Raw genomic sequence first — 26,327 nt, 5'->3', positions numbered from 1 at the left:
ATGATGACTTTTTCGAAAATTGTATGATATTTTGTACTGCGAACGGCAATAGTTTTTTTCGAGGTTCGTAAAAGTTTCCGATAAAGATGGGATCGTGCTAAGGCTGATTAGTAATTTAAGAATTTAGAAGGTCCCACACTCGAGTCTAATAATTCGTATAACCTTTGTTGACGTTTGAAAAAAATGTGGATTAATTTTGTTTGTATAAATTGTATTTTTTTACCAAATTTCCGGAGGTTTCGGTATTCTCCAAAACGTGCAACTTTATTTCTTATATAAATTTTGTCTGAGAATTTTTGGGATTCTAATTCTAATTCAAAGAGAGAGAAAAGTAATACAAATCTAATTTAACATCTAAGTGCGAATAAATAGATACATTTGTGTACATTTCATTATATTGCTTCATCAACCTGACTAAGAAAAATTTTTGTGAAATATTAGCAGCTAAGGTTCTTGAATTCGAGTGAAAGTGAAATTTAAACCCGCATCGAACAAAAGTATATATTGGAGTTTTGAAATTCACTTTTTCAAAAATCAATTTCATTTTTTTTAACTCGAGACAAAGTGAATTTCCGTGTTTTACACTTCAATATTTGCCACTTTCAAGTAATTTGAATAGGTCCAAATTAAATTGGTGATGTTTTTATTGAGAAGGGGAAATTGTTTAAAAATTGTAATAGTTTCACTTAAAGCATAGTACATATATGTACATACATATGTATATATTATACGTATAAAATATGTATGCAAAACTTAAAGGAAATGAACTTTAGAAGTTGCAGCTTCGACTTTATATTTGAGGAAAGGGACAAAGCATTTTAAACAAATGTATTTTCTATAGACAAATTAGAGTTCTTCCAAAAACTTTAAACACACATTCAAAAACTAAAACATAGAGAACCTGTACTAATCTTATTTGACCAAATATTTTTTTTTCAATTTTAGTTGAAGTTCAAGGATGGTTTTTACGGCGAGAAAAATTTCAATAATTGCCGGAAAAAACCATAAAAACTACAGTTTTTTAATCAAAACGTAATCGGCTTATAAAATTTGACTTCAATTAAAAAAAAAAAGAAGAAAAAAGTTTTGATGTCGATTTGCTGTTGTTTTTCTTGGATCTTCTGTTACCTTATCTACTGAGTGGCTTTTGTCAACTGATAAACGGCTGAAACAAATCCGTATATCGTGTTTTGTGCAGTGTGTTAGTGTTTAGTAACAAAGTAATTTATATTTGATATGCCGCCTATAAGACGAAGTAATTTAGGTAGAAGAACCCGAACTGCAACCAAACCAGCTAATTACCGTTCTATTCGTACCGCACAAGAACGTGAAGACCAAATTGAACGTGAACGAATTCGGATATCACAAACGCGTGAAGCGCGAGATTTAACTAATAATCGCTCAATTTTAAATCGAGTTGATTTCAGTTACGATGTGTCAATTGACTAGATAATTACCAATGTCTTGTTATTGGTTTTATGAACTCGGATTGTTCACATTGTAGGGCATTGAAACACAAAAACGAAGCTAATGGATTGTGTTGCGGAATAGGAACAGATTCCATACACTTTTTGACACAATTCAACACTATAACAATTGCTTTCAAATTACTTCATTTGGGGCAGCAAATCTAGTTCGGGAAAATTTCAGGCCAATTTCAAGGTATGTAAAGGGTGATTTTTTTGAGGTTAGGATTTTCATGCATTAGTATTTGACAGATCACGCGGGATTTCAGACATGGTGTCAAAAAAAAAGATGCTTAATATGCTTTGACATTTCATCATGAATAGACTTACTAACGAGCAACGCTTGCAAATCATTGAATTTTATTACCAAAATCAGTGTTCGGTTCGAAATGTGTTTATCGACAAATTTTGTTCAGCGATGAGGCTCATTTCTGGTTGAATGGCTACGTAAATAAGCAAAATTGCCGCATTTGGAGTGAAGAACAACCAGAAGCCGTTCAAGAACTGCCCAAGCATCCCGAAAAATGCACTGTTTGGTGTGGTTTGTACGCTGGTGGAATCATTGGACCGTATTTTTTCAAAGATGCTGTTGGACGCAACGTTACGGTGAATGGCGATCGATATCGTTCAATGCTAACACACTTTTTGTTGCCAAAAATGGAAGAACTGAACTTGGTTGACATGTGGTTTCAACAAGATGGCGCTACATGCCACACAGCTCGCGATTCTATGGCCATTTTGAGGGAAAACTTCGGAGAACAATTCATCTCAAGGAATGGACCGGTAAGTTGGCCACCAAGATCATGCGATTTGACGCCTTTAGACTATTTTTTGTGGGGCTACGTCAAGTCTAAAGTCTACACAAATAAGCCAGCAACTATTCCAGCTTTGGAAGACAACATTTCCGAAGAAATTCGGGCTATTCCGGCCGAAATGCTCGAAAAAGTTACCCAAAATTAGACTTTCCGAATGGACCACCTAAGACGCAGCCGCGGTCAACATTTAAATGAAATTATCTTAAAAAAGTAAATGTCATGGACCAATCTAACGTTTCAAATAAAGAATCGATGAGATTTTGCAAATTTAATGCGTTTTTTTTTTTTTAATTTAAATTTAAATTTTGATCACTGACAATCCATAAATTTACACACCATTGCTTATTTATTTTATTTTATAGTGTTTGGTACAAAAATAATTTTTTTTAGTAGAATGGGAAATCCAAATATACAAATCAGTGAAGAAATTTACAATAAAGCATTGATTTCAATTGAGGACATGTGCTTGATAATGTCAAACAAACTATTAATTCAAACTTTTTTGATTTCAATAATATAAGCAGCAATTCGCTCACAAAATTAAATTGAACTTGCACTCGCTTCGTCGGGAATCGCAGCAACTATGCTTGAAAGTGGTCGAACAGTCCATGCAGCACCTAAATTGCCATTAAATATGGAAAGCGATGAAACTCCAACCTGCCACATTTCGAAGAACTCTGCAATGGCAAAGGATTTGTAGCAATGTAAATTGATTGTTTGGGATGAATGTACGATGGCACATACAAAATCTTTGGAGGAAATGAAATATAACAGCTAGATTCAACATTTCACTTTCACTCGAAATGAAATTGAAATTGATATAAAATATTAATTGGAGTTCTGAAATTCACTTCTATTCGAACTAAAAATGAAGTGAATTTCCGTGTTCTACATTTTTGCCATTTTCAAGTGATTTGAATTGGATTGAATTAAGTTGGTGGTATATAAATACGACAAGAGGAAATTGTTTTGAAATAGTAATGATTTCACCTGAAGAAAATAAATCTTACATTTTTAATAGAATGCACTTAACTCCTGAGAGGTTGCAGCTTCGACTGAGGAAAGGGACAAAGCATCTTAAACGATTGTTTTCAACACCCAAAATTTGTTCACTATAGTAAAAACAACGTTATTTCAAAAACTTTCAGCACACATTTAGAAACTATGATTTGAGACAAGACAAGAGTCTTTTTCATCCATCACACAGTACAAATAAAATAAACACTAATATTTTATATTTATTTTATTAAATATACAAATAAAAATTATATAAATTGTGACAAATATATAAAATTGTTATTGTTTAGTGACTCATGTGATATAAAAACATATGTTAGATGCCTTAATTTCACTTGAAGTGATTTAGAAAAGTAGTTATGGAATCGATCGAATGAAAAAACCCTTGAAACAGTTTCACACGATGATCAATTAGATTTAGATTTCATTTCACTAGATTTTAAGAAACCTTGTTTGCAGTTTCTTTTAATAGACAGCCTTGAACTTTATTTCATCGGACTTTTTTAACTACTTTTTATGTGTATTGTATTGTTTGTAAAACCACCTGGCACTGATTTCTCAGCCGAAGTGCTGCCTTCAGAAAGAAGGTAATTGGAAATATTTCCTTGGTGTCTAATAGTTCGAAGGTTTTTAAATAAATTTTCTTAAATTCGAACGTTCAAGCAACAACGATTCAATATCGTCCTTAAAAATGTGTTTCAGTTAACGGTAATTAGTTTCAAGTATTTTCTTTTTTTCAATCAATCTGGGGTAATCATTTTTACTATGCGTTATAAGCTTTTAATAAAATTTGTCTAGTTAAGAAAATTTATAATATTTATTTTGAAAATGTATTTTAAATACAGGGTGGGGCTTGGTTACCTCCTTATCTACTCTCGCAACTAAGCGGCTATTGATAGTAGAGCGTTGGTTTATGGCTTGTTTGAAAGCACGTTATCTAAGGTTTTTGTTATGACCAGTTCAGTGTCAACAACTCAGTGGACAAATGAAGAGCACGCGTTCGCCTTGGAGGCCTACTTTTTTCAGCCGTTCAATCATCGTAATTCAGCGTGCTTTCAGAAACCATTTTAATATCACACCTACAGGTCGTGTGCCTAATCGGAAATCGATTTGTTTGTGGGTGGACACGTTCAGGGATACCAGTAGTGTGCAGAAGAAACATAATGGACCTTCCAGAACCGAAAGGCTAAGGGCGGCGATTTTGAAATCCCCTAGGCGATCTGCGCACAAACATTCGGCTGCTTTAGGGATTTCTAGTTGCACAGTGAGACGAATTCTTCATGAGGAACTTATTTTTCACCCAAAAAAATTAGCAGGGGTGCAACAACTTAATCCACTCAATTATATTGCGCGAAAAAATGCATGTGATGCCTTCCTCGAAAACCTGCCTCAGGACGCCCTTGTTTTCTTTAGTGACGAGACACATTTCCATATTTCAGGATGTGTGAACAAACAAAACATGCGATATTGGAGCCCCACTACAAATAGAAAACTTCATTAGCAGCCTCTGCATACAGAACGTGTGACTGTTTTGTGCGCAATATCCAGAATCGGCATTTTTGGCCCATGGTTATTTGAAGAGAACGAAAGACCAGTTGCGGCCAATGCTGAACGTTATGTCAGCATGATTGTGGTTTTTTTTCTGCCCAAACTTAAAGAAATTAATGTAGGGGAAGTGTTGTTTTAACAGGATGGCGCCGTACCTCGCACGCAAGAAGGTCAATGAATATGTTGGGACTACACTGATCGTTCAAACACCCGTCGTCATCTTAAAAATAATATTCGTGCTGCTATAGCCGACATAAGCACAGATGTGCTGAAAAAAGTGCAAAACAATTTTAAATTCGAACTATTTCAGTGTATTCATGAGAACGGTGGCCACCTTCCAGATGTCGTTTTTAGAACCAAATAACATAAAACTTTAAATGTACTTCTCTACACAGAAAAATAATTAAATCAATATTGCCAATACTTTTTGTGTTATGATATTTTAAAATAAGGAAGTAACCACGCCCCACCCTGTACATATGTATGTATATCACGTACCTTAGTTTCCTTTGATAGAAATACATTGATTTATTGTTAGTCTTTACCTGCTCTTCGTATAGCTCAAATAAAACTTGATGAATACTTACAACCAATGACAATTTGTTGAGAATTCACGTAAGACATTGAGATGATTTGAACTGCTTACACCATATTTAAAAAACCTTAATTCTTGAAAAAAAAATAAAAGTAATACAAATTTTACATTTTATATATCACGTATCTTAGTTAATTTTGATAGAAAAACACTCATTTATTGTAAGTCCTTCAAAATCAAATGGGGTGGCGCAACAGTCCGTTGTGAACCAGGGCCTAGTGACTTACAACTCTCAACCATTCCTGTGTGCGAGTACTGTTGTCAGGAATGGAAGGGACCTACAATTTAAGGCCGAATCCGAACGGCTAATTTGAGAAAGCACTTTTTCATGACAAGAATTACTCTTGGAGAAATTGTCAATTCCTCGCAAGAGGCAGTACCCGCGAAAATTAATTTTTTTTTAAATTAAGGTGGCACAGGCAGGGATTGAACCCAAGTCCCTTGCATGACAGTCCAACGCACTAACCATCATGCCACGGGTACTACATTGTAAGCCCTTACCTTCTCTTATATAGCTTAAATAAAAACTGGTGAATACTCAGAACCAATTACAATTTTTGAGAATTCACGTAAGATATTGAAAAGATTTGAACTGCTTACACCATATTTAAAAAGCCTTACTTCTTGAAAAAATTATAAAGTAAGATTCGGGTTCAATGAACATAAACCTTTTTTTTTGTAATTAGCAAACACTAAAAGGTTTTTTTATACCTTTAATATGCCAAACACACAGTGTGAGCATAAGAAAAAAAGAGGGAAGGGTTGGATAGGAGGTGTCGGTGTACATTGGTTTTAAATTTCTGAACATTGCAATGACAGGGAAAGATAGAGCGTGGCAAGGCGTTCCACATTCGCGTATAGTACGGCTAGAAAAAGAATCTCTGTACTTCATAGTACGGCCGAAGTTGGGCTCAAGGGTTAACTGATGTACATTCCTAGAAGCACGGGTATTACGGTTAAATTGTTTAAGGGGAGGAATGCAACTGGTCCGTTAAAATAACGGTAAAAATTGGTGAGGCAAGAAACCTTGCGTAGATGTTCGAGTGATGTAAACGAGTTGATGATGTTAATGTCACCAATCATTTTAAAAGCTCCTTTTTGAATACTGTCCAAGAGGCTTAAATAAGTTACTAGAGCACCAGCTCAGAGATGAGAGTTATATTTAAGTTTCGGACGCATATAGGTTTTGTAGATTGTAACCAGATCAGACGGAGAGAAAAATTTCTTGAAACGTCTCAAAAAACCTATACATCTTGATGCGGCATTTTTGGCAGAATCGCGTATGTGATCGCTCCACAAAAGGTGGTTGCTGATGCATATTCCGAGGATGTCAAGATTTTCCGTTTCGTTGATGCAAGTGCCACGCATAGATAGTGGCAAATACGGTTTATCTCCCTTTAACGATGCAAGACAGCATTGCGTTTTCGAAGCATTAAACTCCACGCGGTTTCTTATTCCCCATTGTACAATGCTGTGTAGATCGGAATTTAATGAGCTAATCATATTTTGCCGTTGCAGTTCCACATCCGAAGAGGAGGGTTGTGAGTCTGGAAACGAATATGAAAAGCTAAGAGTGCTATCAACAGCGAAACAATGTATTGGATTAGAAGTAGCAGACAGGAGATCATTTATAAAAATGAGGAAGAGGGTCGAAGACAAAATGGAGCCCTGGGACACACCAGCGTTTATTGTATGAGTTTTAGACTTGAATCCGTCCAAAACAACTTGTATTGAACGGTTCGAAAGAAAATATTTCTAATCCAACGAAGAAGAGATTCGTCTATACCGAAAGCACGCATTTTCGATAAGAAAGCAAGATGCTAGACTTTATCAAATGCCTTTGAAATATCAAGTGCAATAATCTTACTTTCTCCAAAACGATGTTCAGATCTGTTCCACTGTTCCGTGAAATGAACCAGGAGATCACCAGTGGACCTATTGCTACGAAAGCCGTATTGCCGGTCATTAAGAAGCTTCCGTTCCCCAAGATATTTCTTAAGCTGATAATTAATCAGCTTTGGAGTAGCATAGGTTGTGATCACTTGTCTTGCTTTTTAAAGTATAGTTGGTACGTTCCTAGTTTGAACTAGCGAGGTTCTATATAAAAAAAATACAAAACTTGTTCAGTTAAAAATGTTATTATAGTAAATTATTTTAACTTTATCGGACTTACTTCTAAAAAAAATTACTTTTACATAATGTTGTTTCGATTGAAAATTATAATTAAGCACGATTGAAATGTGTAATAAATTTTGCATGATGATAACTGAATATTAATACAATAATGAATTGACCATTTTAAATATCTCGAGCATTCATGGCACAACTTCGTTCATTATAATCATACACAAATATTTGTTTAGCTACGTCTGAAAAATCAGTTCAACATTACCCTTGTTAGAGGTCTGTGAAGCGATAGGCAGAACTACCTAAATGTTTTATTACGGGTGTTGCCTCTTGTGAGGAATTAATTAATTATTATCATAAAAAGTGCTAGCCGTTTGGATTTAGCATATAAACTTTCCAACACAAGAATGGTTTAGAGTCAAGAAGGTACGAGGTCCCAATTCTTTACCAACTTTAGAGGCACTAAATGCACTTATTTTGTTTTTATTTTATTCACAATAATTTTCATTCTTCAAAATTTATAAAACCATAAGTTTCTTTTTCTTAGAAATATGTAATCGTCAGAAGATGATATTTTATTCTTTACACCCATAATGATTCCTGTTTAAAAACCTTACAACTATTTCAAATTCTTATTTCCGTTGTTGCGTAGTTCTTTTTTAAACTACTTAGCTTTTGTGGGCAATAATAGTTTCAAATTAAAAAAGAATAGAATAATTATTTTATTTACACAAATTTATTAACAAGCAAAACAAAAAAATAATGAAAAACAATATACATTAACAGCTTATGAAAGTAATGCATTAGATTTGCCGTAACAAAAATTTCGGAAATAATTACGATAGGTAATCACAATTTTATTTTAACGTCGAAAAGTTAAATTTCAAAAATGAACATACATTTTCTGCTTTAAATTATTTATGTTTAAGAACTACATGCATACGGATATAGTATGAAAAATATTATATGTATTAGAAAATTACATAAAGGTTATGTACATCACGCCGAAAAGGACATATTTTTGAAATGGTGAAGCTTATTTGGTATCTTTACTATCCTCAACACTCAGCACAAAGATCGGAGCTCCAAAATCAATCTTCCTCTCGCTGTTGAAGCTATCGCTATCTGTTTCAAGGGAGTAGTTGCCTTGTCTGTACTTATCATGTCGACCACGTTTCAACATAACGTACACTACAAATAAGCTCACTAGGAATGCTGAGGAAGTGGCTAATATAAACACTGCTACCTGAATCGTACTCTCTGGTGAGGTGAACGTTTGGGCGACAGGAATTTGATGATTTCTATGCACGAACTTGGAGAGTGTAATATCTGGCTCATAGTGTCCTCTGCCCAGGAATAGCTTCTTGTTTTCTATGGCATTTTCGATTAGATATGCTTTGTTAATCTTATCGGCATCATGTAATTCAAAACTAACGATTGCTGTGCCATCTATGTTCTCCTGAACTCGCAAATTGATTGGGTCACCAATGTATTGGTGTAGTTCCATTTTGACGATGTCGTAGAAGTTCTTCACGGACGTCGACGAAACATTGTGAAGGAAAATCTCGATAGCAACCGATTCTATGGCAGTGAACATACATTTCCGAGTTCCCCTCTGGAAGGTCGAAGTCTGAGGAATCTGATTGCCAGCTTCATCAACACACCAACATTTGTTTCTGTTGCATTGAGTTGGGAGGAATGAACCCTTCTCATCACACTCAACTGGGAATGAAGCTGTCTTTGCAATGCCAAAGCATCTTGTAGTGTCAGTTAGCTTGGGCATGTTTTCCACTGAAAGCTTCGAGTCCATTATTGAGTTAACTGATTCGTAAACGTTGTCTGATCCTGATGCTGAAAGACTGGAACGTGCAATTGTTTCAACGGGGTAAGTGAAATCATCTTCATCCTCATCTTCGTCGTCGGTTTCCTCGGCTTTTACGATTTCTTCGGTCACTAGCATGGTCATGCGTTCGATAAGGTGCTCCATCAGTGGGTCGTTCATTGAAGTGTGTGATTGCCTTCGGGCTTGCCGACTGTTACAGATAGGCTCCAAGTCTCGTGTGAGTGTTCCTTTTAGTGGAGCTCCCTTCTTATCAGCACACCAACATACTCCATAGCTTCCTGGAGAGGATTTTGTGTTTTTCTTTGGATCAGAAAGAGAGTTGGTTCCCTGAATATAAACAGGTGGTTCTTCCAACATTTGATTGCCAAGGCATTGCACGGGACTCCAATGACCCGTGATAGGATCACATCTCGGTTCAAACCAGACAGCTTGTCTTGCTCGTTTAGCGGCCAAGTTGTTCTTTAATTTAAGTCTTTCACATGGAGTGAGCACTGAAAATGAATATGATTAATATTTTTCAAAAAATGTAAATAATTCTGACACACTCACCTGGACAGACAGAAACACAAGCCTGTTCATTCCGGAATATGTTTTTCGTTTGGCAGCTTGTCTGGCTCATATCAAGCAATATTGGTACACACTTGTTGGCCTTCGGATTGAACCTGTAGTAAGTTACATTGCTTAAACTCTTCTCTGTAGCCTTACAAGTACTGTCTATAGACTCAAAGCAGACATCTCCTACAAAAGATAAGGTTACAAGAAGGATGTGGGATGGCGTAAATCTTACTTGTTTTCGAACAGCAAACTCCTCTGTGAGAAACAGGGTTCAATTGGCAGGTGTGAGTGCTCGGACAAACATCGTTCTCGTTGTGCGGCCCACAACTCAACTCAACATTGTTTTGCTTTAGTGGACTTCCCTCAGGGCACACTGAGTCGCGTAGAGGAACGCATATAGGCATCTTCGGACATGGACGGTCAACGCACTCTACATTGATGAGCTCACAAGCTTCATTCGATGAACATGTGATTTCTTCACATAAATCTCGGCATTGGCAAACAATGCAACCGTTCTCGTCAACTTTGTGTCCGTACTCACAAGGTGGGCACTCAACAGATGGACATTTAAATGCGGAATTAGGTTTACAGATAGGAGTGGAATTCTTCGAACGGGTACCACCTATTTCTTGACCGATTTCGTCTACACACCAACAAATGTTTTCTGGGCCGCATTGAATCTCCTTCCATTTGCCAGTCTGCTCATCACACATCGCCACATGCATTTGCTTGGCCGGAATACCAATTTCAGAGAATTGATGCATTTGAATGGCATGCAAGTGTTGGCAGGCTGTTTTCATTTGAGGCTCCACACACTGAGTGCCACAACCGTTTGAACAGCAACGTCTGGAACCATCACACTGGGAATCCGTCCGGCATTCGTAGGAACAATAATTTCCATCAGTTTGCCGATCCGAACCTGGGGGCACTAGGAACGGGCACTGGCCGGGTTTCCTTGGCAAACAGGCTGGCACCGGTGGACAATATTCATCGTCACATGACACATCAATTATACGGCACTCCGTGTCATCTGTACAGGAAATACCATCGCATGGGTCACGACAGTGGCATGCTGGGCACTTAGTGGTTGGATCCAAATCAAATCCATAGTCACATCCCATGCGACAAGTCAATTCAAGACAATCAATGGATTCACGCAAATTAATGCAATATTCGTCAGTTACATTTGGCCCTCTAGAGTCGGGTATCTCTGTGCCAAAACCATCTACGCACCAGCATTCTTCGACTTCAATGGGGATCAATATGTCCTCACTTTCTTTTGCCTTCGACCGGCTTGAAGAGCCCTTTCGAGTATTTGCCTTAAAAAGCTGGGGAAACAAATCGTTTTCATCCGACGATTCAATTAACTTAGCACTTCTCCCACTAACTGCCGAAGAAGGTTCGGATGCAACTTGAACATTTAAGAGACTGTCGTCTACCCGATACAGCTTCAAGCTTTCTACGTCTCGTTTTGATCTACCTTCAAGAAGCATTCTCATCTTCCGTATAGTATTCTCTTCCAGAATCTTACGATGTTCAGAACGGGTTACCATAACTTTTCGTAGCGCACACTGACGTTCTCGGAAATTGCCCTCGTTGGTGCAGACTGGAGGAGCAATTGCTAATTGCATCCCCTTTTCTGTTCCTTCCATGCGTTTGGAAAAATCCCTAAGATATTCACACACTTTGGAGTAAAATGAAAAGAAAGAAAACAGATTATTATATCCGAGTAATTAAATCTAAAATAAAAAGTTGAACTTTACTTGTCTGCTGCCTTGGTTCAATTTCTGCGCCAATCTCTGGTGGTCTTAGGAATGGGTCTGGGCAACAAACATGTTGACTTTGTCCATGGAGTTTCGTACATTTATATTCTACGGGGCAGACAATTCGATTACTAATCGAACGAGTTTCTGAAACTAAAGGCTCATCATCGTAGAAAAGCACGGGTTCTAGGGCACGTGACTGGCGTTCTAAAAATTGACATAAAGATAGACTTATGTGTTATCTATATGAACTTCCAAATGAACAAACCTTCGCTGCAGTAGAAAATTTCCCCGGTTACATTATCCTGCAGTGGACTATCCACTTCACAAGGATTCGAATACACGAAATCTGGCTTACAAACCGGCCACGAAGAGCACAAGGCAGATCCTGACTCGCACAGGGGATCTGTAGCCACTTCGCAATGAGATCCGCCCGGGCATTTGAAACCTTCACATGGCTCAGAGCATTCACAAGTTGGGCAACCGTTGTGGTCATTCTGTAAACATAAAGGATCATTCAACTTGATTCCAACAGAAAATACTAAAAAACTCACCTTGAATCCGTACTCGCACACTGCTGCACAAATGTTATAATCACAATCGTTTGAACTGAAACTTCTTCCAAAGGAACGGCTTATAATATTCTCCCAGCCATCACAGTTGACCTTCGAAGCAGCACCCATAGTTCCTTTCAGTTTATTTCCAGTACGAGGATCGACACACCAACAAACCAAACCATTTCGAGAACATTGCTTGGGAGAAAACGTTCCCCCAGGTCCATTGCAATCAGGCACGTAGCCTCTTCCTTCACGTTCATTAACAGTCATCAAATCGGCAAGCACCTTTAATTGATGGCAATTGGTAATGTTTACGGGTTGCTGGCAGCTCATTTTGCACCCCTTAGTGTGACAACACTTCTCCATTTGCTTGCACTCCAAGTCGTGCGAGCAAGGCGTTCCGCACATGTATCCAGTTTTTTCTGTGTAAGGCGATGAATCATCCGCCGGACACGTTCCAGGTTTTTTGAAATTTAGAGAATGATTGGGGCAGCACACTCCATAGTCATTTCCCGATTCGACAATACACTTGTACATTGGCGGACAGACTGGTTTCCCGGGTTCAAGGCCACACAGAAATGGTCTGACACTACCTTCAATCGATAAGGGAAATCCAGCGGGGCAGTAATTTTCAATTGATCGCCCCTTTTTGCACGTTGGAATCGGCGGACAAGGTTCGTTTTTGCACTTAACTTCTTGGATTTGGCACACCTCACCGTTGGGACATTCTAAGCCATCGCAGGGATTTCGACAGCGACATACGGAGCAACCGCTTCTTGCATCACGTTCAAAACCCGATTCACAGAACATGCGGCAGTTGGAAACTGAACAGTTCTTAGGCTCGGCACACTGAACAGATTGACGCGTCTGATTACGAGTTCCGGGAATTTCAAAGCCATACTCATCGACACACCAGCAATTTGTACCAAGTTCATCATTGGTACATTGAATTGGCTCGAATTCGCCTAATTTTGTACAACGTGGTACACGTACTGTCTTGTTTAGGGGACTAAGGGCTCTGGCACGTCGAGTTTCTGCCTTTTGAAGATGTTGGCATGATGTAAGTTCTTCTGGAAAAATCAAAATTCGATACAAATTTTTAATAAAACTTTAAATAGTTAAATATAAGTGTCCTAGACATACTCGTAGTTATATAGAAGTTTGTACTATCTATAGTATAATAAAAATCATTAGCAAATTTTAGAACTGAAAAAACCGTCCTCAGAGACATACTTAACCTTTCAACATGGAAATGGTTATCATGTTTTTAGTTTTTAAAAATAAAATAAAGTATAGATCCAATCATGGTTACTTTTTGGTAGAAATTTTATGAACTTCAAAATTGTTGTTCCAGAGTATAATATGCTGTTTGTTTTTAAGATGGGAAGTTATCAGTGTGGGTCGCATCCCTGCCTCTTTTTATTATTATAATCTAACTGATAATTTTAGGATTTCATATTAAAAGTTGTTTCAACGAATAAATTGATGGTTAATTAATTGCTTATTAAAAGTCATTTAGCCAAGAATGCGAGCTTTATTACTAAACCCAATTTTTAGGATGAAGTGTTCAATGAACTTTTTAAATAATTTTAAAGTATTGTTGGAGTAAAGCGATAGATGACGAATTTTTAAACCTTACTGAACAGAAATGTCAAGACAGCTTAACCTTTATAGGGTAATCGGGTCATTTTTGACCCATTTTTGGAGTAAAATAAAGATTTCTCTTAAACTAAATTTCTTAGGGACTTGATGTTTCATGGCTTTTTCTAAAGTTTTAAAACTTATATATTTAGCTTATAAATTTATAAAAATATTTGTTATTTTAGGACGTACAGACTTTTTTTCGCGGACCCCATGTCAAAATTGACCCTACTGTATAACTAGAGTGTCAATTAGATTTTCTTGTTTATTTGTTCTCAGTTATTGTTGTGCACTTGCATTGTTTTACTAACGGGGCTTTTATAGAATTTTTTTTTGAAATTTAGTGAATAACATATGCTTTTGTTTGCAAGTTTGACTAATTTTTTCCTATTGAAAATGAGTGATAGTGAAAGTAAATTTTCTTTGTGATTTTCGGATGAAGATGAATCATGTTCGGAATACGAAGACCTTGTTGAGGAAGCTGATTCATCGGATAGCAGCTCTAGTGAGGATGAAATTGCATCTGCTTCTGGCCAAATGATAAAGTCAAAAAATGGCCTAATAACTTATACCAAAACGCCCTTTGAAAACATTGCTAGAGAGTCTCGAGGCAAAACGTTATAAACTTGTTGCCAGGATTGACACGTTATTCGTCCTCAAGAATCACAGCAGAAGAAATTTCCAGCTTCGAGTTATTCTTTCCACCTCCTTTGGTACGTATGATATTGGCTTTTACAAACATAGAAGGTAACCACACATTTGATGAAGAGTGGAATGACATTGATAGGACGGATTTGTTTGCATTCATTGGACTTCTTTTGCTTGCTGGTGTTTTTCGATCGAATAACGAAAGCTCTGAAAGTTTATGGGACTCTTAAAAAGGAAGGCCAATATTTGCAGCAACTATGTCACTGAAGACATTCAAAAAATTATCAAGAGTTATCAGGTTCGACAACAGAGAAACTCGAAGTGAACGACGTTTGTTAGACAAATTTGCTACTATACGTGAATTGTGGAATCATTGGGTTGAGATTTTGCCGAAACTTTATAACCCATCCGAAAATATTACAATACATGGAACCTGGTTGCATTTAGAGGGAGATGTCCTTTTCGACAGTATATTCCATCAAAGCCTGCGAATTACGGAATCCACTTTTGGGTACTTTGTGATTCTGCAACGAGTTATGCTTGAAACATTCAACCTTATACAGGCAAAGAACTTGGAAGTACACCGGAAAGAAATCAAGGTATGCGTGTAGTTCTTGATTTGGTTGTAGGCCTAAAGGGGCATAATCTAACGACCGATAACTTTTTATCAACTGGGACAAATATTACTGCAGAAACAGATTACACTGGTTGGAACAATACGCAAAAACAAACAAGAATTGCCACCAGAAACTGTAAACGTAAAAGAACGACAAATTTCTTCATCAAATTTTGACTTTACCAAGGATACTACTATCGTGTCCTATATTCCAAAAAAATAAAGCTGTAAATCTTCTGAACACATTTCATCATAACTCGAGAATAAGTGATCGCGCAGATAAAAACCAGTAATAATATTAGATTACAGCAAATGTAAAGGTGGTGTAGACACATTGGACAAAGCCGTAAGTTGCTACACTTGCAAAAGAAAAACCAAGCGATGACCCCAAGTGGTGTTCTGTAACATGGTGGATATATCAGCTTACAATGCTTTTGTTTTATTTAAATTGGATAACCATGCCTGGAAAGAAAACTGTCTTGCTAAGTGACGTTACTTTTTCGAAAATCTGGGTACGCAAATTGTTACTCCTTACATACAAAAACGAAAAACTCTACCTCGACCCCTTTTTCCCTTGAAATCGCAAAAAAAATACGAGGTGCATCTCAAAACGATCCACAACCTTCTTCATCAACTCAGACGGAAAACAATACAAGAAAGAAAACAACAAAAAGAAGCCGTTGTCAGTTATGTCCAAAAACGGATAATAAGACAGGTTTAGTTTGCGATATTTGCGATAAATTTATATGTAACGAACATTCTAAGACTATCACTTTGTGCACAAATTGTAATAACTGATAATACTTTTATCTTTCAATCTTCAATACAAAATTGTTAGAGGACTAATAAGATTAAAATCTAAACATACTTTTTTTAAAATTCAATAAAATCGTAAAATATAAACTTAAAGAACATTTATTTTCATTAAAAATATTTAAAAAAAATTAAATTATTAACCATACCTGTATTATTTAATCAAATACTATACGGATAAACACGACCGGACAAACATCTTGAAAAGAACAGTAATGGGTCAAATTCGACCCGAAGATCTTTTACGTTAGTTACTTTGAGGACCGTATGAAGGTAAACTATCAACTGTTTTCATAAACAACAAATCATATGTCGCCCTATAGTTTGTATCTATAAGATTATAAATGTAACTTCTAATCCTTCGTTCTTATAATATCGAGCTTTTTACACAACTATAGAGCAATTAACCCTTCCCAGAGACAAACATGAATAAACGAAAAATGTGGTGTTTAATTTAATAAAAATAAGCAGCAAGTCAAACGCCTCTTAAGCAATGGACAAATAAATTTTAATTTAACTGCGAAGTTCCATAGACATTTATGTACCTTGCACGATTTTCATGCCTTCTCACTCAACAAGACTCAAACAAATTCGACTTCATGCCATTTTTTAATTTGAAACATAGTTATCATCATTTTGCTAATAAGAATAAGAACTTTCTGCTGGAACTTCCTCAATTTGTTGTATTTGTTTTTTTTGTTTTTTGTTTACACCAGAACAGTGCTTTCCTACAAAGTAGGTATCAAGCATGTATACGTCTAGTCTACATCATACACACTTTTCCGTTACCGTAGTACTTCAAGTGTAGTGAACTTAACTGTGCCAGTCGGTCATAGCAAGACCTACCATAGGAGTGGTATTCTAGTAAGGGCAATTTCATTTTTATTATACAAAAATAGAGAAGAGAAAATCCAAAACAAAAGAGCTGAGCATAAAACTTGCAAAACTAGTTTTGTTTTGATGTACATTTTATTCATTCTTTCCTTCCTCAATCTTTTTTGATTTTCCCTACGTCATAGAATAAAAGACGTAAAGATGAATGCAAACTAGTGATTGCGTATATTACAAGCATATTGTTTTCATTAAATACTTTTTACGTTTACGTCTTTCAGGATTGAACAATACCGAATTCCCAAAGAGTGGATGATAAATTGAATATGAAGAAAACTTGAATTGCCATGTAATTATATTTGGATTATATATAATCGAGGCAAACTATGAATTATGAAATATTCAACATGCGAATTTTAATTAAATTATTCCAATTTAAGATCCAATTGCATATATTTAGTAACAATTATAGGCATTGCCGTTGAAGCAATAATTGTCTATGAAAATAAAAATGGAATTTCATAATGCTTATTGATGGGCATACGTAACATATATAGTAGTAAGTAGTAATTATGAATAGCTATAACTACTTAAACAGAAAATATTATTCACCCACTTTCAGCCTTGACAAAATTAGGTGATTATAATAACGTTTTATTTACGAACTTTTGAAAGAACCTTGAAGATGAGAGCTTCTTGAAAAATGTTAATGTGGAAAAAGAAGAAAAAAAATGTATGCATCATGATGATATTTACTTTTAAGTTCAGTATTGTTTTACTTTTAATGAAATTGTACTAAACTTTAAATAAAATATCCTCATAGTTGTAGAAGAAATAGTATGAGTAAATATTGTGTTTGCTTGGTAACTATTAAAGATTATTTTAAATGTCAATTTACAATTGAAAATACCAAAAATAATGTAATTACTGATGGTATACACCAATCATATCATCTAAAGTAAAACTTTGACTTATGTATTTATGTAATACATATACTTTGTATTTTTGCATGAGGTTGAGAGCATATCAGACAAATTAAAAAAATTGGAAAAGCGAAAGGTTTAGTTTTATTCCATGCATAAATGAAAAATGTTTTTAAATATCGTTTCTAAGTTAAATCACAAAAGGAGTAGGTTAAGCGATGGAATGAGTAACAGTTCAAATAATATGTTTTGAAGATTTACTTCAGTAAGGATTGTGCATTTAAATTTAAAAATAGACTTATTAAATTTTTAAAGCGCTAAAATTTTAATTATTGATAAAATAGTAATAATTTATAAAATCAAAAACTCTCAGTTCTATGAAATTTTTCGGATATTTAACTACTTTTCAAGAAGGACCATTCTCTATTTTTTTACTTTGCGCTAGTTAAAATTTGCGTATCGTACGTTAGTACATTATTCATAATTCTAAATTCATTCACTTTTTCTAAATTAACTTACTCAAATTATATATACAAATAATATTTGTTCGATAATAAAAAATATTGTTTCGTTCGTCTTATTAAAATTTTTGTTTGTTAAGAAATCATTTTTTTATCTACTATTCGTTTAGTTTTGAATAAAATGTAAATATTTTTCAAAAAATTGGTAAGTGTATCACAAAATAGTCCTTTATATGAGATTTCTTAGAGTTTTCTCAGTACGCTTGACAAAACGGAAGAAAAAAATTTAAATTGCGAAATCTCCAAGAGATATAAAATAAGATTTGTATTTCTTTTCTATAAATAAAATAAATTGGTTGGCGCAACAGTCCGTTGAGAACTAGGGCCCAGTGACTTACAACTCTAAGCCAATTCTTTCCTTTGTGCGAGTACTGTTGTCAGGGATGGAGGGGACCTACAGTATAAAGCCGAATCTGAACGGCTAATTTGAGAAAGCACTTTTCATGACAAGAATTACTCTTGGAGAATTTGTCAATTCCTCGCAACTGACAGTACACGTGAAAAAACATTAGATGGCATTGATCGAACTCAAGACCTTTGGCATGACAGTCCAACGCACTAACCATTATGCCACGGGTATAATTTTCTGAGATAGATTTCTGAGTATAAGGAAATCTTTGAGATCTAAAAAGATTAACTTGCCAATACTGTCCAAACAGTAAACAAGAGCTACCATGGCTAGTTTATGACAAGAGCTTACAAAAATAACCATTATTCAACTTGCTAAAAAAGATTCCAAATGATTGCAAATTATTTATTCCCGACTTTTACTGACCCAAACGAGTTCGTGGTTATCGCTTGAAATGTATTATTTATAAAACAAGTTTATTCTTTATTTTTACTATTCTTATTATTTCTAATTACAGAAACATTAAATTTACGAAATTTTCCGTTTGTCATAATGTGGCATTGCATGAACTTGAAAATTCAGCAACTTACTGGTTTATTAAAAAATGTTAAATATATAAATATATATTCCATCAAGTTCAAAAATATACATACAAAATATGAATATTATTTATCATTCATCAAAATATTATTTTGCAATTATTGAAAACGTGACCTGAATCTCTCATCACGGTAATTTGAATACAATTTGTATCCTAATATTTGTATTATCTCATCATCAGTTAGTTTGCTTAAGGCATGAAAGTTGCAACCTTTTAATGTAGAAAAATGTAGACAAGTGAAAAATTTAATACATATTTAAAAAAGAACTAAACTGATTTCAAAATCATATAATCATAAGTGAGTTTAAAGCTTTTCCTAAGAATGGGTTTAAGGGTGTGCTTATCAGAATATGTTTCATAACATTTGTAAATAAAGATATAACATGCATTTTGTATTTTCTTTGTGTTACCATGTTATTTTTTCAGTTTTCAGTACCCATTGATAAATTTGTGATAAAAATAAATTAAATACGTTCTTGATACATAATATAGTCGGTAAAAAAAAATTAAAGAAAGCATTATCAATTTATTCAGTTTTGGGCATTAAAGAAAATAACTCTCTGTTCCGCCTGAAAACTTTCTCCAGATAAAATTCCGGAAATATAATTTTAAAAGATATACTCGAATCATATATGTACGAGTATGTATATGTATATCAAATATATAGCTTAGAGAGACGCTCTTTTGCAGGTCATGCGTCATGGTCTGAGCGCACGCTTTATTTAATTTATTAATTTATTCCTTGTTGTGGTTGCGATCAGGTCTGGCATAACAAAAACAAAAGCTTCAATCGTTGAGTCATTAAGTGACACAATCTTCATTTTTTAGGAATGTAGAATTAAGAAAATATATTGAAATGGTTTTGAAAAATAAAACCAGTTAACATAATTTCTTTCTACTTATGACGTAAATTCGAATCCATTGGAATCACACACTGCATTATAAAAACGCATTACGGGTAGGTCTTAAGGTCGACATACACGAGCCAAATTGGCTTGGGGTGGCTTACAGCTTAAAGGCTGCTTAGTGTATGACCATTGATCCGATTTTCCATGATAGGGACAGCCAACCGACTAATGCTAGGCGACGAATTTTGATCGGTGTAAGCATAGCAGGTTTATGAGGTTTTTGATCAGTTCCGCTTCCAGATTGACATATTCTCATATTCTGGGTCTGAAATATTCATTTTAATTTAGACAAGTTTTTCAAACTAATGGAAAAAAGCAAAATTTCAAAGTTTTTAAGTATGTTTTGTCATTTCAGTCCTGCTAAACGTTAATTTATGATAAGAGTGTTACGGTTACTTTGCGATTAAATTCCTTCAAGTGATTTCGGGTCCAGATTTTCAGAGAAGCCTCTCTTGGAGTTCTGATTTATGCTAAATTAATTTAGCAACTATTTTTTCAGGGCAAGGATTTAGTTGTGTAGTAGGCTTATGTAATCTTTCAAGTTTACATATTAATTGTAATTTACTTATGTGAAGGTTAATATAATTTAACTTTTTTTAAGTATTAGTTAAAGTTATCTTTATTATGATATTTAAATAGATTTGAGCTTACCTGGTTTTTTGGCATTAATTTTGTTTAAAGTTGCCGCAATTATTAATACATATATTATATGATATTTATTGTTCCAAATATATTGACTACGCATTTTGTTGCATTTGTCGATTAAAAATCCAATAATCTCGATTATTCAAAAATAACTTCAATAAATCTTAGGTTTCCTGGAAAAAAGATCGAAAAATATATTACACACATATTAAGAAAAACAACAACAGTTATTAGATAATATAGTCGGTTAATTGAAATTCTCAACCAAAACACAAAATTCAAGACTTTTCGAATCCTGAAAAACTTCGAGAACTTTCAAATTTATAGACTGATTGAAAATTGTCTTATTAAATAAATAAATTGGGTGGCGCAACAGCCCGTTTGAGAACTAGGGCTGACAACTCTCAACCATTCCTGTGAGCGAGCACTGTTGTCAGGGATAGAAATTGTCTTATTGTCGACCATAATTCACGAACGAGGAAATATATGGATTTCAAATACATATCCTGACAGCAAGTAGGAAAGCTCAGTATATTCCAAGTTAGTAAATTTGAATGGATATGAATTACATTTTTGGTAATTTATCGGTAATGTGGCTCCGAGATTTGCTATTTTGGAGTATAGCTTAATTTTGAATCATACATTTTAGAATGGGCATTCAGTACTTATAACGTTAATATGACAAAAAGCAAATCAATTAATTATATATTAATTTATGAATTTGGCTTAAACATACTTTAAATAGAGCCAAGCCTTTAAAAAACAAATAATAGTCTAAAGAAAATTTAATTTGAGATAGCTCAAGTATGTTAACATTTGTGCTGGATTAACATGGATTTAATATGGACAGAATAATAACAAAGTGTAGTACAGTTTACTAAGAATTGATAAATCCTTCAAGATGAATTCTTGTTATGAAAAGGGCTTTCACAAATCAGACTTTCCGATTTGGCTTAAAATTTTAGGTCCCCTCCATCCCTGACATCTACACACACACAGGAATGGTTGGGAGTTGTAAGTCACTAAGCCGTAGTTCTCAATAGACTGTTGCGGCACCTAATTTATTTTATTAATACAATTAGACCTTCATTCTGGCTTCTCTTCAATGTCGAATAAATCTTTCGCCTTTTTTTTAAGAAGACCTTTATCAATTAATTGCAAAAATAGTTTCGTGGATTCCATAATAAGCAAGAACCATCTTAAAGGTTTGAGCGGTTTTGTCAATAACCGAAATTGGAAATTTAAAAGTATCTATGAAATTCTTTGGGTGAAAACCTATAAAGCGCCAGTTGCATTATTTATTAAAATTCGCCATTGAAAGTCTTGATTACGTACAGACGTACGAACGTACACACACACGCACGGACTTCTTTCTAAAAAACTTTCATTTCGATTCTAGGGACCTTGAAACGTAGATAAATGTCAAACTTGTCAATTCAACAAAGTGGACCCATTACAATGACTTCCTATGGAAAGTTAATAATTATGAAAACATAATTGTAAAGGGAGGTGTTTTCTATCCCTGGCAATAAGAATTACTTTTCAAATCGTCTCAAAGTTAACAATAAAAATGAAAGCTCCTAATTAACTTAGACGCTTTGAAAACTAGTCTAAAGCAGAAAGGCTTGAGAAGATTAATACAACTTTTATTGCTTTTTGCTGCAAACATTTATATTTAAACAAAGAAATTTATTAAAATAAGGTGTTAGGTTAGAGCATAGGGTCGAACGAAATAACTATAGCGTGTCTTACTAGTTCGTTGAAGTCTACCCGCGGTTCAAAAACTGCTTTCTGATTTAGTTTGTTTCTAAATTATTCTCAAAGAAATAATTAATGCAACACCAATTGTAAACTTTTGATCCATCTACTATTATATTATAACTTTCAAATAAATAAAATCAAACTAGGATTTGATCCGGAAATGATATTGTATGATATTGTTAACTTGGAAAAATAATATTGACCGATAGATAAATAAATATGTGAATTGTGGATAAGTTATCGTTTATTCAGTTAGGAACATATGTCGTTTTTTGTTTTCTGTTTGTTTGGTTACTAAATTTGTTATTTTTCACAAAATAAATGTTATTCTTTTTTAAAGATTTTTGAGCAAAGAAAACATTGAACGAAAAACAAGCTGCTATCCACATACTAACTTTTCGATCAGAGAAAGTCATAACGCATCTCAGACTTTAATAATTTTTTAAAAAAAATTTATATTGAGACGTATTCGGGAACAGACTCAGAAATAATTTTTCCATTAAATTTTCTCATAAAATTCAATCCAAGTTCATCTAGTTTGATAAAAATCAAGTCAAAACAGTTAATTAAAAAATTTCCTTGTTAATTCTAAATAAATAAACAAGTCATATAATGTTTTTGAAGTTACAAATACGTACAACTTAGGCAAAACAGTTTGCTTTTGCGCCATTAAAGCAGCGTATATTAACGCTTTCCTAAAATTTAAATATGTTCCTTGACCGAAATCGGGGTAGAATCATGCAGGGAGCGTAAATTCCGGTTTGAATATTTACTTAAAACTTAAGTAGAGTGGGAAAAGATAAAATACAGAAAATTGGCAAAATGATTTTAACATGTTTTGATATTAACAACAAATGGATTACGTATGTTGTAGGTATGCAAAAGTTCAAGGGCAATAAGTTCATATTTAGATAGTGACTAAATAAATAAAATCTTTCTTCTCCAACTACGATTAAGTCTTTGAATTAAACAAAACAAAAACTTGAACAAAACAAACAAAACATGAAAGAGAAATTAACGGTCCAAAAATGCAAGACACTCAACAAATTATACTTTCTACGGAAAGTTGAATGCAGCTTTGGCAGTTGAGCCAAAAGTGGAACTGTGCAGCATCGCAACTTTGCATGATTTTGGAGGGAGGGGGGAGGGTGTGTGTGCGACGAAAGTTGCCGGAATTTCTATATCCAACTATGAGCTCAAAGTAAAGCATTTAATTCAAAGTGAAAGCGAGCAGGTACACAGCTAAATATATAACACACCTATTAATCATCACAAGTTTTAAGCTTCATCACACTTTGTGCTGTATATCTACATGTTTGCATTTTCATTTTATGCATACATATTTTACTCCTCTTAACGTCGAAGATGCTACATTTTAACACCTGACTTGACAAAAGTCTATATAAACATATTATAACAATTTAACATTTGGACAAACAATAAAATGTAAGGCCACATTCTTTTTTTTTTTACTTACCTTATAAGTAGGAGAAAAGTAAATAAATGATATCCACAACTTTTACTCTTTGTAACGTTGATTCCGATGACAATTATTTCAACTTTTTAAATTCACTTTTCAAAAGAATTCCCAAATATTAATATGAATTATTTTCTCACTTTACACGCTTTTGATTGAGTTTCGATTTCCCTTTTTAAAAAGACTTATAACTTCTAAGATTCAGGTAATAGGTATAATTTTTTCACTAACTTCTCCTAGTCTCAAAAGAAGACGTTTGAATCTGTACGAGCAATAGCACGAGGGGTATTCGCAGTGCGAGTTGAAAATAAAGCAACGAAGCTTATTAACAGTGGCGAAACTTTTGCACAAAACTCTCACTTTATTTCTGAAGAAATTGAACTGACTCTACTATATCAATAAACATAGGTATGTACATACTATGCGAGTATTCATAAGCACAACTTTACGAGCGTTTTTCGTGTTGTAACGAAGATACATACGAGTATACTTCAAGTTAAGGTTGGATAGATGGTCTTCGGTAAAACTAAAAAAGATTGACGATCTCACAAATTAAATGTTGTAAGGTTTGTGGTATAAAACAGACAGAAGGTAGATTGTGTGTTTGCAGACAGACCGACTCGCTTGGTGACTTAAAACGGACTAAATGACTGCTGGGCTTATGACTGGTGTTGGCGGCCTCCATCCAAGTTGGTTTGGTAAAATGAATTCACAGGCTTCGCTTATGTGCAAAAGTTTCCAAAGTTTTGTGAGTATGACTTTCGGCAGCTCAATGGAAATGGAGCTGGAGCTCGAGCTGGCTGATGAAAAAGGTGCCTTTGCTGAGGTTGGAGTATATCTTAATCACACCTCAATAAACTGCAAAATAAAACTCGTTCGTCGTTGCTCGTCGTGAATATGGTTATGGATAGCCAATATACTATACGGCTTACATACATATTATAAGTAGGTACTCTTCCGTGCACATGCTCTTGGTTTTTAGTGTTTTTCTTTTTAAATTTCCTTCTTTTTTTTGTAATTCTGGTGGGAAACTCCAAAAACAACTATGCAGACGCATAGTTATAAATTATACTACTTCTATAGCTATCTAACGGATTTTTAAATACGTAGTTTGTGCAATGCGTTTGGCTTAGATATAGTTAGGTATGGATGATTAACGCAGATTAACGTCTTGAGTTCACTTGGGTTTTCTTACCTACATACTTTGAATATCTATCGTTTTGTGGAAGATGATTCAATGATGTGTGATGATAAATCATTGATTAATTGGATCTGTGATTTATACCGAGGCAAATAGGTATTATTTTTGATTATAAAGTGTACAGATACAGACTTACTTAAAGGTCGACGGAAATGTTAAATGCGTACAGCTGCTGTTTTGAAGGATTCAAAATGTTTGTATGAGTATTTATAGATGGAAAAACCATTGTTTAAGTTTAATGTTCGCACATTTAAAACAATAATTAAAGTTTAAGCATTAGGTCGCATAAAGTGTTAAAATCAAATATTTTGTATTTTTAAGTGACTTAATAATAAATACGTTATCATACTTTCATTATTCAGATTCAACAACATTAGGAACTATACAGGGAAATAATTCCAAGTAGGGAAATAAGTCTACTGAGGTACTTTAGTTTCAGCCTTGAAACACGTTCCCTTTTGATAAGTTCAGTTGAATCGTCACCTTATTTAATTTAACAACGAAATCTGATTTTAATAAAATGTTATTTTCTGAATCTTAAAAATTGGATTTCGAAATCAACTGTTGGTTTTTGTTGGTTTTCGTGTTTCGATAAGTTGTCAGTTGCATTTTACTTAAAACAAAAACAACTTAACATTACTGGCAATATTCTGCATATGATGAAATACTTTGATTTCAAAAACCATTTTTATTAACAACATTTTTAGTCGAAAACCAATTTTTACCAATTTTAGTAGCACTTCTTGAAAATTTGTATCTCTTATACAAACAAATATACAGATTAAATATGTCTAAGAAAAATATCTTACTTTGAGGACACACTTTTGCACAGACTGAAATCACTTTAAAGGCTATACATTCATTTATTCACGAGATACCGGGAATCAAATATCAGTGTTCACCAATTTTGCCTACTCTTTTATGAAAATTTCAATTTAAAAAAAATACTGTTAAATTTGTATAAAACATTTTTTCAATGCCAAAGAAAATATTTTCTAGAAAATGAAATTACTTTGAAGGCAAAAACATTAATTTTTAAAAAGATATTTAAGTCGAAAATCAATTTTGTACCAACTTTTCATTTCCATCTTTCTAAACATTTTACC

At 34.2% G+C, this 26,327-nt stretch overlaps 1 protein-coding gene across 3 annotated transcripts; it reads right to left on the bottom strand.

Annotated features, from left to right (window-relative positions):
- Positions 1-8,282: 8,282 nt before the first annotated feature.
- Positions 8,283-24,746, bottom strand: LOC129939416 (uncharacterized). 3 transcript variants are annotated; one of them, XM_056047418.1, is made up of 8 exons: positions 24,021-24,746; positions 20,789-20,955; positions 12,284-13,353; positions 11,998-12,226; positions 11,730-11,936; positions 10,199-11,650; positions 9,961-10,149; positions 8,283-9,902 (listed from the first exon to the last, which is right to left on the bottom strand). In XM_056047418.1, the coding sequence occupies exons 2-8, from the start codon at positions 20,880-20,882 to the stop codon at positions 8,605-8,607; spliced, it is 4,539 nt and encodes a 1,512-aa protein (XP_055903393.1). In that variant the 5' UTR covers positions 20,883-20,955; positions 24,021-24,746; the 3' UTR covers positions 8,283-8,604. The 3 variants fall into 3 exon arrangements, with proteins under 3 accessions (XP_055903393.1, XP_055903392.1, XP_055903394.1); XM_056047417.1 differs by having other exon boundaries at positions 12,284-13,356; positions 24,021-24,745; XM_056047419.1 differs by lacking the exons at positions 20,789-20,955; positions 24,021-24,746 and adding an exon at positions 16,154-16,315 and having other exon boundaries at positions 12,284-13,356.
- Positions 24,747-26,327: the final 1,581 nt, after the last annotated feature.

Source organism: Eupeodes corollae, chromosome 1 (genome assembly GCF_945859685.1).
Source record: "Eupeodes corollae chromosome 1, idEupCoro1.1, whole genome shotgun sequence".
Lineage (NCBI taxonomy): Eukaryota > Metazoa > Arthropoda > Insecta > Diptera > Syrphidae > Eupeodes > Eupeodes corollae.
Note: the sequence above shows the minus strand (reverse complement) of the source record. Positions and strands in the feature narration are given on the sequence as shown.

Excerpts from the sequence above, each read along its gene's own strand:
- LOC129939416 (XM_056047417.1), bottom strand. The coding sequence starts at position 20,882 with ATGCGTAGTCAATATATTTGGAACAATAAATATCATATAATATATGTA. Across the intron at positions 13,357-20,788 it reads AATTAATGCCAAAAAACCAG|AAGAACTTACATCATGCCAA; the intron begins GTAAGCTCAAAT and ends TGATTTTTCCAG. Across the intron at positions 11,651-11,729 it reads TGAACCAAGGCAGCAGACAA|TGTGTGAATATCTTAGGGAT; the intron begins GTAAAGTTCAAC and ends TTTACTCCAAAG.